The 14,351-nt window shown below is 38.9% G+C and overlaps 1 protein-coding gene across 1 annotated transcript; it reads right to left on the bottom strand.

The window, feature by feature from the left end:
• Window positions 1-318: 318 nt before the first annotated feature.
• Window positions 319-13,628, bottom strand: LOC139986454 (sensory neuron membrane protein 1). Its single transcript, XM_072001807.1, has 9 exons — window positions 13,387-13,628; window positions 12,035-12,151; window positions 9,343-9,500; window positions 7,889-8,088; window positions 5,945-6,147; window positions 4,953-5,208; window positions 3,994-4,205; window positions 3,032-3,258; window positions 319-2,278 (listed from the first exon to the last, which is right to left on the bottom strand). The coding sequence occupies exons 2-9, from the start codon at window positions 12,140-12,142 to the stop codon at window positions 2,059-2,061; spliced, it is 1,584 nt and encodes a 527-aa protein (XP_071857908.1). The 5' UTR covers window positions 12,143-12,151; window positions 13,387-13,628; the 3' UTR covers window positions 319-2,058.
• Window positions 13,629-14,351: the final 723 nt, after the last annotated feature.

Raw genomic sequence — 14,351 nt, 5'->3', positions numbered from 1 at the left:
TGAGACGATAACAAATCATCGATGAGATTTCAATCTTTAAGCGTATTAGAATTAGATATTATGCTCAATAACTATGTTTTATAAGACAATACACGATGACTTGGTGTCGTTTCTTCGTATTATAATTTAAAGTTCACAATTCTATAATCTACAAAGCGTAGCAAAATCGTCAATTTTATTTTTTATAGTGAAATGAATATCGTTACCAAAAGCAAAAGTGTATTTGTCAAAGGTATGACGAATTAATTCAGAAGATTTCGATGGAATCTTTCGGATCGTTTACCGGACGATATTTAATGAATAACAAATATCCGAAGATATCACGTTAGAAAATACTATTTATTTATTCTTACGGTTCGATCTATGCTTCGATTACATTTCAAAGTAACGTAACATTCAGAACTAAGCGAGAAGTTCAAAGGAAACACGGTACAAGTGCCGAGATCTTCGATTTGAGAAAATCGTGAATAAAATTAGTCTCCAACCGAGGAGATCTCTGTGTGTCTCTAAACATCGAAACGCAAAGATTTGAGGATTTACGCTATGTCCTGCCTGTCGTTTGCAGAAAATGATAAAGCCGATGATAAGAGAAACGCACAAATTTAACAACAATACATTTGTATATTACGTTCAATATCGCAATGTAGCGAAATTTCGTTCGTGTTATAGACTGCGAGAAATCGTTAAAATAATCTTTAAGAATTAACACATTAAGAGGTTAGGAAATTGAATCAAGTATAATCACGAATACGGTGAAACGCCGCAGGAAAGTTATTGCTAAAAGAAAATTGACTTCTAGTTTAACGATTTAATAATTATCAATTTTTCTAAAAAAAAAAAAAAAAAAGAAAAAAAGGAAATGAATGTGCTGATCTATTCGCATAAATTACACGTTTAAAGCGTTTGCGACTTGTACATACACAATATACAGGACTGCTATAGAAAGTCATACAAGCAGAGCATAATATTGTCCACTAGAAATGTTTTTAATATTTATGTGCAATGTAGAAAAATATATAAGAGTGATACGTTACATTAAATGTATGTTATATCGTATATTAATTGTAATACTATCAGAATATAAGTAAGTACATGATACGTATAAGAATTTTTATAAAGAATCGTTTGTTGTTGGCTGCAATTTCGTCAGAATTTTTTACCTCGTAAAAATACACGAAAAAAAAGTACGTACGTAGGTGGTCGGAGAAACGTGTTTTAACAGAAACTTACGTTAAGCTTTTCGAATTAAAGGTAATCGAATAAAATAGCTATATTTACGCTCGTTCTAAAGACATTAATGTATAAGAGCTGAGACTAAAAATCGAGTCTCTTACGTTCGATCGAAATATATAACATTTCCAGTCGACAATGGTTACCGTTTGTCTTTATACGATGTAACAAAGTCATTTGTAAACCTATTTATCTCGTGATCTATAGCTTAATCTAATACTCTGTGCAACAGATTGAGCAATTTTGAAGTACACGTTGTAAATTACGACTGGACAAACGCGTTTCGTTGGTTTCGCCTTAATCGATTACAACTGCACTTATCAGAATTAGTGACAAAAGGTAACTATCAACACACTCGTACGGAATTGTCTGGCAATGCTTTAACATTATTGTACGCTGTCGTCACAAGATTTATAACTAAGAGAGGGAAAAGAATGATATTAAATATATATCATACGTAAAAACAAAACGTCCTCGATTAATACACGATCTACAACTTCTGTATACTTCCTGAGTTTCATTAGAGTTATGTTAATATTATTAGCGAATTTGTACAAGTGACGAGTGACGAGTGACGAGTATCGATGCTTTCTCTTTCCCTATGATCTGTCGTCTATGTAAAACGGACAAAACTTCGTTAAACGATATATTTTTGTACGAAGAGAATCAACTCGTTTCGAAACCGACCTCTTAATCTTGATATTAAAACGTTATCGCACGATGGAAACTTCGTCTAATTAACGCGAACGTTGATTTTTCATTTATTCGACAAATTCTCTTTCGACTATACAAAGATCGTAGAGCTTGCAGATACGACTGACTAATAACTTAATTCGCGTCGAGATTAGGTGGCACCACCGCGCTTTGTATCGTACTGATGGTCATCTGATTAGGCCATTTCTTCTCATCCTCGTTTTTCCCATTTGCTGCGGACTGCGGAGTTACCTTCGTCACGTCCAACGACCCTTTGTCTTTGTTCTTGAAGAACATCGCGGCAGCTGCTCCGCTCACGCAAGTGCCGCTTATTATCGTCAGCCACTTCATGAACCTATTTGACACGAACAGGTAAATTATTAAACTCGTTACGTCGAAACACGGTTAGAACATCATTAGAACAATCCCGCGCTTTCTTTTTTAATCGTCGATGATCCTGCGTCGTATCGTTAATATCGTTTGCATGCTGATTACCGGCATACTCTGCGCAATTTCCAGTTAAATCTCAACACTTTGCGGACTGCAGACGCGAATTCGCGTCTTACGTACTCGAAGATGTCAACTACTGTTAAATAAAACAGTAAAAAAAAGAGAAGCAACGGATGAATAAAGGAAACGTTGTGAATGTGTTTTTACGTTACACGCTTGAATAGTATGAAAACTGTTTTTAAGGAATTTAACGAAACGATCAATTTTGCTCAGTCACCTCTGCATCGGGTAAATTGTTTTCAAGCGTATCACGCTGAGAAACGTTACCAGAAGTATCTTTAAACGTGCTCGTTGATTTTTAAAAAAATATTACGCTCGTTGAATGCCGCTCTGGAAGCGTTCCGATTTTCGAGGAATTCCACGAAAGGATAAATTTTGCTCGGTCACCTCTTCATCGGCCAAATTGTTTTCAAACGTATCACACTGAAAAACGTTACCAGAAGTATCTTTAAACGTGCTCGTTGATTTTTAATAAAATATTACTCTGGAAGTGTTCCGATTAATTTATATAACTCGTACTAAATGATCGTATTATTAATTATAAACAGTTTGTCACTTACTTTGCGTTTGCCTAAAACTCTCGTGAGAAGTTACTCACCCGACTACGCTTATCATCTTGAACACCATCTTCAGCTTCGCCAGAAACTCACCGCCGAGCTCTATTCCCTCCTCGACCCAGAAGAATGGAAATAAGCACTCTGGGAAGTTCTTCATTAACTTGAATTTTTCAATCTTGTGAAGGAACATATTGAACTGTAGCCTCTTGTGTGCAATTAAAGGAGTGGCTGTCATTGGTTCGAAGTCCATGTCAATGCCGTGCTTTTCCTGCAAAAGGAAACCGTGTAAGAAACGTAATACGTATTTTCTTTTTCTTTATCTTTACATACAGTCGCTCGCGAAAGTATCCCTACGCTTCTGAAAATCCGTTAAGAATATCTGACGCGCGTTGTAGAGAAGATTTTGAAATTTTATTGACACTGTAACGATAGTCGACCATCGCGATTACTTCGGCAAAGTTTCAGACGAATCTGACAATGCATACAGAAGTCACAATTTCCGGATATTTGTTGGACAGTTGTCCATATAGCTAGTTAGCTATATAGCTACAAAACTACTTGCAAAAGTGTTTTAACAGACGATTGTCGGCTAGCTCTGGTGTATACCAAATTTGATCGTTTCCGTCTCGACAATGGATGACGCGAAAGACGCAAGTTCGTAGCGCTTTTTACGTGCAACCTGTTCATTCGATAAATAACAAAAGAAGACTCGTTTGAAGATCGTAGAGCAATACAGTAAATCGTACAGAGAGTATAACACGACCTCGACGCAATACAATTTTTGTTCGAGACATTTTTTCGTAACATTCGTATTTTTTCGTAACATTCGTATTTTTTCAGACATTCGAGCTTTTCGAGTTAAACCGAGCGGCACGTCGTACGCACAGCGATATCGATAACCAGAGTTGGTTAAAATTAATTGAAAGTAAGGATTTTTAAAACGAAAGTACAACCACGCTGTCGCTCGACGAGGATAACGAGAGTAAGAATTACAAATACGTGCTTCGTTGGGATGAAGTCCATCGACCATTTCCAGATATTTTTCCTCCGACCCAAGCAAATGTGGTAGAGAAGCGATAAGTGGCACGCCTACACACTTGGACAAGTCCATAAGGTTCTTCGTTAGACAATTATCTGGCGCGGGACAAAAACATTTTTCCTTGGGATTTGTGCTCATATCGCCCAAATCAGCTTTGTAGTGGTAAGTGTTGATGCCTGTAAAACGAATTTTCCATTTAGTAATGATAATCGAAAGAAGCGTTTCTATGCTAATCTACGCGAAAATCTAGGAAACCAGGTGTCCACGATTTTACTCGTCTCACGTGGATTCATCACGTTGTCGATCGCACTACGATGGTCGAGACACCTTGTATTACACGCGGCACATGAAATACGCAAGATAAGACGCATAACGATTTTTCTGTTCGGCTCTTGCTCTTTTTCTTTACAAATTTTTCATAGAAACGTACTTGCAACTTTACATAGAACGTTCGCAGCCTCCTTGCAATTGGACTGCGAGCTTTTACGAATGTTAAGCAACGTGCGAAAGTACAGCGTGGCGTTTGTTACGACTAGCGTTTAGAAGAAATTTGAAGGTTGACGCATACAATGAAATTTTTTTTTTTTTTTTTTTTTTATTTGTTTTATTAAATTTTTACAATTTGTCCAGAAGGACATTTGGTAAAATGTTATAGCTTAGAGAATAAAAGAATAAAAAATAAAAAATAAAAAATAAATAAAATAAATAAAATATAGCATGTACATGAAATAACCGTAGGTTTTTCATCTATGCCTACGTGGAAGACATTCAAGTTATAGTTACACGTTATGATATTTAATACGCGAACCAGTTCTTTCTTTTTTACTTACATTCCACCCTGTTAATTCATAGTCGTAAACATAGGAATTTGAACAAAGATCCGCGGTCTACCTGCAGCTACTTTTACTTCTCAAGGAATTCACCTGCGACTTTGGTTTTGCGGTCGAACCGAGCCGACAAACTTCTACAAATGTCCGGTGAGAATGACACGATATCGTCCTGTTCCGTGAGCAACGGCGCGAAAATGGTGGAATCCGTGCCATTGAACTCGTTGCATTGGTCCTCGGTCCAAATGTCCAACTCTGGCTTTCCATTCACCTCGGTCACTTTTCCGACGTCCTTCCAGTACTTTACCCCTCGTAACACTCGTATACGGTCGGGAAGAACGGTGCCGTTTTTCTAAAAAAAAAAAAAAAAGAAGGTCGATCGTAGTGTTACCGACTGATGAAACAGTAACAGGACACCAAACATCCGGCAGGCTACAGACAATAGACATAATGGTGTCCGAAAGCCAGGAGACAACATTATATCTAAAGTCAGAATTTCTCAGCTTACTTGAGAAACGTGCAAACTAACGCGAAATAATTAAAACGACGCGAGGAGACAACCGGTGATCTGTTAATTTCCTGTGTCTTTTACGTGACAACAGCGATCGAGTCGGTAACAGACGACCGTAACCTCCTCTTGTCGCGAGCAAGTGAAAGTCAAATTCCGCTCGATCGAAGATGAACCGGCGAAAATATAATTTTTCAGAAATGTTCGTGGCCGTGAGAACTACGCGTACAGAGCGCGTAAAAAAACGCGGCTAAGAGAAACTGGAAGTAGCAGAACGAGAGCAAAGCGAATTATAATTAACCGTTTGAGTCTCAAACGATCGCGCTCTTTAGATTTCGTGTGGAAAAATCGCAGTACATTTGAACGCTACGAACGACTCACGGTATTTTGTACTTCATTGTTATTTTCTGAATAATTTTTATTCAACGAAACTTGAAATATTTATAAATTAATAGTACGCATATATAATAATATAGATGTAAGACAAGCGCTAAGTGTTAAGAGTAGAAACGAACGCGTAATAACTTGATACACGGAATGAGCCGCGACACTCATACACGTTAAACGTATGTGTACGTACTGGGCCAAAAAGGGAGAACAGATAGCGTCCAGGCCCATCGGGTAACAAAGCGTCGTCCTTTTCTTTCAAAACGTTGCAGATTGCGCTCGAAGCGAAGTCCTTCCCCGTGCAGTCCACAGGCACACCATCGAACAGTATCTCTCTTGCTTTTGCTCTTACGAATACAGAACTTGGTTTCTTGAAGATATTGTCCACAGCCTTATCTGCGGATGTGAATTACGAACACTCGTACGATGATGTTTAATCGACGATCGAAGAGCGCTCGTAGAAAACACCGTGTAAGTGGGAAGAAACAAATTTTCCAGGAGGAAAAGGAACCTTACTTTATTTCTGTATTTAGAGGTAGCATCGTAATAGCTATTATTTTATTCTTTGGATAAATCTAACACACCGTTCTGAGCCAAGAAACCTATATTGCACTTTCTTACATAGACTAGGGATAAAAACAAAAGAACATCTTGAACCTATCGATTAAATCTATCGATTGTATCTAGAACTATCTTCTAGTTACTATTTATTGTAACTAGCGCATCTGCATATGGATGGCGAGCGCGAACTCGCGTTGTCATTTTCAACAGTTAATTTAGGAAGGGAAATTGCACTTAGATTCTACACCGCGGTGTTTTCATTGCAACGTAGAGAACGTTCTCCGACGAGTGATGGAAATTTTTCAATTTTGACGCTTACAGAGTCTTCTACGACCGCTCTTCGATTCTACGATTGGATGGTGCTTTGTTATTGGGTGGAGAAATAGCGAGCGTTAATTGGACGATGTATGTTAATGTTTATGTGTGTTATTGGATGATGCATGTTAATGTTTCTTGTCTAATACGATCATGGCAATTGCAACGCTCACGGCAATTGTACTAGGTCGTCCGAAAATTTCTTTCGTTTTTACGAGGAAATGATAGATGCACAACGTTCTTCCTTTTATATCATTTTATCGAATTACGTACGATCCATTTTGTTTCAATAGAACAAGCGATATTTAGTATATTATACTAAATATAATAAACTACTGCTAGATATAATAAACTAATGAAACGAAAGAAACCTAATACGATACTCGTCACGAGTATTTCGTAGCAAGATATCGAAATATATATCGAGCATATATCGATTAGAAATGCGAAAGCATATAACGTTTTTCTCTTAGAAAACTATTCTTCTTCCACCTGAACGTAGCTTTCGCTACAATTTTTCGCGAACTCTTTAATTTTACACACCGATGCCGGAGAAGCGTGTGGAAAGATTCGCACGAAAGACATCTGCGGAAAAGTATACAAGGAAACGAAGAGAATAGAGTACACGAGGCGTTAAGCGAATCGATTGATCCGTTCGTTCAAGGAGAAGGTAAGTAACTTATCGTTAGCCATAAGTAAAACGTTTCTCGCGACCCTCTTTCGCTTTTAAATCATCGCGTCGTTTCATTCTCGTGTATTTCTAGCTAAGGCCAAGCCGACCTTTACTTTTGGATCGAAACGAACGAACGTTCGATTTAATGCACGAGACGGAATTTTAAAGACGCCGCTTCCCTTAAGAAACTGATACCCACGCTTTTTCACGCTTTTTATCCACGCGTTGCGTGTGTTAGGCGAAACCTTCTGGACATTTCGCTGACGCCATAACGATTATATCGCGACAATAAATTAGAAATATATAAAATACAATTTTTAACGAGTATGCAAATTTCGCACGGGTGATACGAATATTCGAACGAGCGATCGTTCGATTTGTTTGCTTGATTTGTTTGTTATAATAAATAATTCGATGGAACCGTTTTTACCGTGGTATTTGTTTTAGGCTATGGATGATCGTTGTTATTTGCTTACTATGAAAACCGAAAACGATCCGATTCGCCTCGACCTACTCTACGTATGTTGACAATATCGTCGATCATGCGCTGAATCTTCAACGGTTAAGAAAGATACGATCAACACTTACTGAGAATTCCTATCGCAGATGGTTGTTGTTCAAGGGTAAGTTTCACCATGCTGAGAATAAGAACGTGAGGAAAGACCAGCTCCTCCTCGCCGGTCAATGGACTGCTCAACGACGGATTGAAAAACCAAGTTGCTTTCAAGTTGTACTCCAAACTGTCGTCTTCTTCTCGATCGACCATATTTACTTTGTGTTTATATTCGCTGAAGAAGAGACATATTTTCTAATTCGCTGTAATCGAATAAAATTTACCGCATACACGTGGCATACTCGCGACGATAAATGTACTCGAACGAATGTCGATTAAATTAACACTAGAACTACCGATAGTTAACACGAAGCTATTTCTACCTAAACCAGTGAAAATGACTGGTCTTTAAAAAATACCTAATAATAGAATATTTTTATATTTATTGATTTGTTACTTTCTTACAGAAAGAATTCCATGTTATGTAGTACATTTTTGGTATTATTAATCCATCTGATATCATCACATTGAATGATACGCGGTAAAAATTTGAAAAACGTGTGGTAACTTGTACAAAACGAGGAAGCTGGTTAATTGGGGTTCGATAAACAGATTGCAGGATCCTTTTACATTTTAACAAGTACCAGTCATCTTCACTGGTATTGGTATAAGTAGCCTTCATACAAAATTATTTTCAGTTCGAATAGATAAAAAACAAAATAAAATTCATTATATTATTCTTTTAGTTATCGTTAATTAAAATAAAATTGTAAAACCAGACAATTTGACTGGCGTGATAGTTCTAGTGCTAATTGGCGACTTGTGGCAACTAGCGATGTGAGCAAATTCGATACGTACAGTCGGCAACAAACATAAGTAAACAGGTAGCTTGTAGATTTATATTTATTTATTATATATCGTCCTATGGGTCGTTCGGAGATTCGTTCAGATTTTTAAAGCAATTCGGACGACCGGAAACATCGTATGGAAAAGTTCTTCGCCGAAAAACCTGAGAAGTTCTGGAAGCATGGAATATTCGACTCGTTGCGTGAAAGATGAGGAACCCATAGGACCATGTATAACAAATAAAACTTGAGAATGTAACAGTACCGATTCCATTAAACTTCACCGATGCCTGTTGTCGTTTGTCTAACTTTTCTCAACGACTGTACGTACTTATAAACCCGAATCGCATCCAATAGCCAAAATTCGCTTCGTAAGTTTCGTTAAATTTCGAACATCGAAGATACGACGATTCTCGTTCGTCGCAGCGGCCAAGTGTTCCGTCTGTACAAGTTGATTTCGAGCCTCGCGAGTTAATTAAATAACACGAGCGCTCGTATTAACTCGCGAGCCTCCGCTTGCAGCTACGTACTTGGAATTTCGAGCAAATCGTAGACCCACGTTAATCTACGCTAAGAGATAATACGCAAAGACAGAAGTAGATTGTAGCGTTCTATGCGGCTGAAACGATCCTCGACATACTCACTCGTAGAAAAATGGTCCTACTTCTTCGACGATTGGCTTCTCCCCTGCTGTAATTTCTGTAGGATTCGTCACGTTGAAAAGGTAGATCTTGAAGTCCAATGGAACAGGAAAGGTGGACCATAACTCGCGCATCTCGGTATCAGGTTTCAACGTTACTTGCTGTCGATCATTTCGTTAATTAATGTCACGTACGAACGAAATACTGCCAACTTTTATACGTTCGATGAAAACTATGTAAGCACACGTGTGTGTAAACTACCATTACTATACAGAGCGTATCGCGACGCGCGAGACTCGCTTCACGAGTGGACAGGAGGCACGCGATACAATGAGAAAATGTTCCTACGAGCAACGCCTTCTGTCCGACCTTCTTTCCAATCTGTAGCCATTTTCGCGTCTCGATAACCCGCAAACTAACTGTTTGCTTTGCCTTTGCGGAAGTTCTACGCTGGAATTTTTGAAGATCGTCAAATTCTTCGACGAGCTTCGAAACACCAAATTGGCTGCGATTTTGAAACATTGTCGGATAGGAGGTGGCACGTTCGTGTGAACTTTCTTCGTCGTATTTCTGCCTCCTGTTCGGGTGCTACCATGTACGTGTCAGGATACATTTTGTACGTACGAAACTGCAGATAACTCATTTTCTCGTGGAGATTAGTATCTTTAAAATCAGCTGTGACAGACGTTACATCGGAATACACGTTTTATAAAATACCTGTCTCCGCGTTACGTTTACGATATTTCCTAAATATTTCTGAAATTTCATTCCTCGAAGCGATAGGAAATTCGTTTGCTGGTTGTATGTACTTCTGTTGCAAGGAAGAGAAATCCCCAGGGACCTGTGCAGAATCGCCCGAGGAATATTTAAAAAAATTAAGAAATACGACTAACTCGAATACACAAAATCTCCGACCTGCGTCACCGCCAGTGATCCGCGACCCGTCGTTCGCCTACAGAACAAAGTGGAAACTTAGTCATTCGATATAATGTTTCGCGTTATCCAATTAAACGGCGGATAGACAATTATTATCCGCGGACATAACGTTTTATCACGTTTCTTGGCGTGTTACCGTCATGTCATTGACGTTCGTGTGCTACTTTATTCTACGTTGCTTCGCTGAAACTCTTCGTCGCTCGGAACAGAAGAGAAATCAGACGGAAGATATTCGTTCTATCGTTTCCCATTTATTCTTCCATGCGGAATTACCGCTGATTCGTAGCGCGTAAAAATACCGGGACACCCTGTATATCGATGTAACAAACAGCAACATGTAACATTACACGATAATACGATAAACGTATAATATTAACATGTCTATCGTTAATGTTATTATCATGTTCCGTTGTATCGTATTGTATCGTAATTATTTATCCTATCGAGACTATTGCGTCTATTACGATCTTTTCTCGTTGAATTAAAAAAGTTCGTGAAAAAGTTTATTTAAATAATCGTTATAACACCTTAAAGTTCATTTCTTCTTTTTGTAAAACACACTTTTTCTTTAAACCCGCCAGAATTTTTAATTTCACGCTATTCTCCGCCTCTTTCTTAGTTCGTCGAGAAGAAAAATATATAATAATTTAATCCTCTTTTGGTTTGTTGTTTCAGTCAAGAATTACAAGGTGGATCTTTCCCACCGATCGAAAACTGCAAGCCCATGAAACAGGCTTAGAAATCTGTTATAATTTCTTCTTTTACTTTAAAAAAATTTGTTTGCATTCGTTAAATATATACAAAACCATATCTCAAGATTCAACAACTTCGCTTCTTTCTCTCTGTTCTAAAAAAAAATCACAAAAAGACGCAGTTTTGGAACATTGTAATTCATGACACGCTCTTGATTTACTGCTTCAAGCTGAATCTTAATTTCTAAATATCCTGGTACAACGCGTTAACGATATCGTGTAGATCGGTGTGTACATTAACGTTTAATGGTTTGGAATTGCAGGAACAACGGTGACGGAAGCCGCAGCAACTGTGACGTCGAAACAACGACACACGCGCAACGTGAACAAATTATATAAAGTTAAAAAAATACTTTTAACTAACGAAAAGAAACAAAGGGCAACGACAATTATTCCGAATGAAACGCGGTTTTGCTCTTGAGAAGGCGGTAGCAGGTAAAAACTGGACGTAAGAAGTTGGACGTGAAATGGTAACGGTGTGTGTGAACACGTACTTTATAGACAACGTTCGTTCGTTGATTGTAATTTCTAACTAAAAGGGACAAGAGACAAGCGACAACGAGCGAGAGATAAAAGAAAACAAAATTGTTATTTAATTTGTACGCGACAAGGGATCGTCTGGCAACGTTAAACAATAGCACAGTGTGTTAAAATACGCGTGCAATCGGTGTGTAATTAGTACACACTGATTTACATTAATTACATACACACTATATTTACATTATACACCTCGTACGTAAGTATCGGCTTGGCAACTAAATGATCGCGGATTTTGTCAATAGGTGATATGGAAAAAATCAGCAATCACTTAGTTGCCAATCCAATAATTACAACTCTTACAGGAACTCAAGTGCGTCCTTAGGAAATTACAAGAATCTTGGACTGTAAATTTTGCGCTACGAAGAAAACGGATAGATCGAACGTGATAATAATAAGAATAGCGACAGAGTTTCCTACAGGTGCGTAAATAATCGGCAGATTGCCAGAGATGCTTGGCCACTACTCACATTTTTGATCTTCCACTTCAAGAAGGGTGGGAAAACGATCGCACAGAACACAACTCCAAAGGCGAACAGAGAGCCACCGACGATTCCCAGTTTCTTCGGCTTTATCATAGTAACACGCTGGAACAATCACGGTTAGCCGTATGAGTGGAGTTTGTCGATGAAACACATTGGCGATAAGTGGGCCGATGTACGTGGATCAACGTCAGTGACGGAAACTCAAAATGCAGGCAAAATGCACCGAAACAATAACTATGACGCGTAAGCGAGTAATAAGTTTCCGTTCGAAGCTTCGATATACCATAAATATAAACTAAGAAACTTTGCGAACTCGAGCGTGAATAGTTTATATATAGTTGCTATACCACGGCAGAAGCGAAAACGCTTCTTCTTCGACCGACGCTGGCGAAAATGAAAGGGAAAACAGAAAATGACGGAGGAAACGAAGGAAGAAAATTAAGCGATAAATGCGACGAAGAAACGAGAACCTGCTTTTCGACAGAACGACTCGAATGACGGAAAACGGAAACGAAAAGGAGGAAAGCGAGTAAAAGCGACGAAGGAAAAGAGATCTAGCGTTTCTCGACGCGTGGATCGATCATCTTTGTCGAATAACCATAGGAAACAATGAGTAAGTAAATAGCAAAGTAATCTTTGTTTAGTAGAGATCGAACTATAAAATAAAAGAAGAGAAAAAAATGATAAAGAAACGCGTGGATATGAATCGATGGAAAGAAGAATATAAATAAAATACAAAACAAAAAAAAGAGAGAAGTTAATGTATTCTTTATCGAATGTCGAAGAAACGCGATCTCGAAGACCGATAAAAATTCTGAAAAGCCGGTTATTCGATGAAGTTGTGGAAACCTTGTGTCCGGTGGTCGGGGCACGCAGCGTTTCGTGAAGCTTTCGTCCGGTCGTTAAAAACGAAAGTAGACCCAAAAGCGACGAGTACCGGGTAACATTAACGCCTCGACGAAAGACACAAGCGGCAAAATCACGCGCGAGAGGCTTCAGACGCATTCCTTTGAAAATCCTCGAAAAATCCTCGTCTATCTACTTCGAGCGTCGAATTTCGCGAATTTCTATTTATTTTCCAATCTAACGATCGCAAGATTGCTTCGTTATCGTCGAACGAACCATCTCTAACTACGTCTTCTTTCCAACGTTACAGGTATTTTTTTTTTTTTTTAGAAACATTCTTCTCCTTTCGGTACAAATACTTTTGATTTAAACAGCGTCCATTAAAAGTAATCCTTTCGGGTTGTCCTTTCGACGAATCCTTCGTGGATTTAAGTATTATCACTGTTCGACACGACGACGACGACAAGAGCTTCTCGAGCTTATTCGCACACCTTGTAACGGACTAGCTAGTGGATACGATGTCGACTGGCCGATCGAGAAGAGTACGAGAGGTCGACCGGCTTCCTCGTCCTGTGCCGTTGATCTTCGAGTGTTCGCGTGAACTGACGGTTTCGAGCTTCGTCGTGGAACGACGGCGACACCGGCAAAGCGCCCACTCCTGCGTCACCACGTACAGCCGATTTTCGCGCTACCTGTGCAACGGTAGCTGATCAGAGCTACCAAACGGATGTCTATCTTTTCTATCGCCTATTTCTTTTCTTTCTTCTCTTTTCCCTTCCATTTTCTCGCACTCGTTTCTCGCTATTCTCTCCTTATTCGTACAAACCTACAATACATCGTTCGATTTTATTTCCCTCGCATACTCCTCTTTCCTAAGACTGTGGAAAGTATCAGCCACTTGTTTCTCGCACGCGTATCCTCGATTTCCAACCGAGCGCTTTTTCATCGTCTTCTACGCTCCTTTTTCTGATCGGTTTAATCCTCGCAAATCTGACAATCTGAAAATTTTCGTAGTTACGCGAAAGTATACCAATTGACAATGCTAATTAATTAGCGTGTAAATGATATTACAGTTGTGGGAAGCCTTTCCATTTTCCGCTTCTCTGCTTTTTATCTTCGCTTCTGTCCTTTCGCGCTTCGCCTCTTCTATCGTCTTCGTTCCTCCATCGCTCGGCAAAGCTGCATTTTTAAAGAACATCAAGGAAACTCTGAAACAGAATAAACGACAGTATAAATACAACGACCTGTCGATATTCTCCGTAGCCACTGTGCATGCTTTTTTACGACCTTGCTACGTACCGCTTTTTTACGGTAATATGGTACAACTTTGGAAGCATAACGGGACAAATATTCAGATTCTCTCGCATTGTAAAGTTACGCAAAATTTCACGCAAACGAGCATCGGTACAACGGATAATATTAGCGTGACATCGGTGTCGCACGAAGACGGGAAGAT

The sequence above is a fragment of the Bombus fervidus genome, chromosome 4, assembly GCF_041682495.2.
Source record: "Bombus fervidus isolate BK054 chromosome 4, iyBomFerv1, whole genome shotgun sequence".
NCBI lineage: Eukaryota > Metazoa > Arthropoda > Insecta > Hymenoptera > Apidae > Bombus > Bombus fervidus.
The sequence above is the reverse complement of the archived record's forward strand: the minus strand, read 5'-3'. Positions and strand labels throughout refer to the sequence as shown.

Bases quoted from the DNA above. Each gene is read 5' to 3' on its own strand.
- LOC139986454 (XM_072001807.1), bottom strand. From the start codon at position 12,142: ATGATAAAGCCGAAGAAACTGGGAATCGTCGGTGGCTCTCTGTTCGCC. The intron at 6,148-7,888 runs GTAAGTGTTGAT...TCACATCCGCAG, and splicing joins ATCTGCGATAGGAATTCTCA to ATAAGGCTGTGGACAATATC. The intron at 5,209-5,944 runs GTACGTACACAT...TTTTTTTTTTAG, and splicing joins TGTTCTCCCTTTTTGGCCCA to AAAAACGGCACCGTTCTTCC.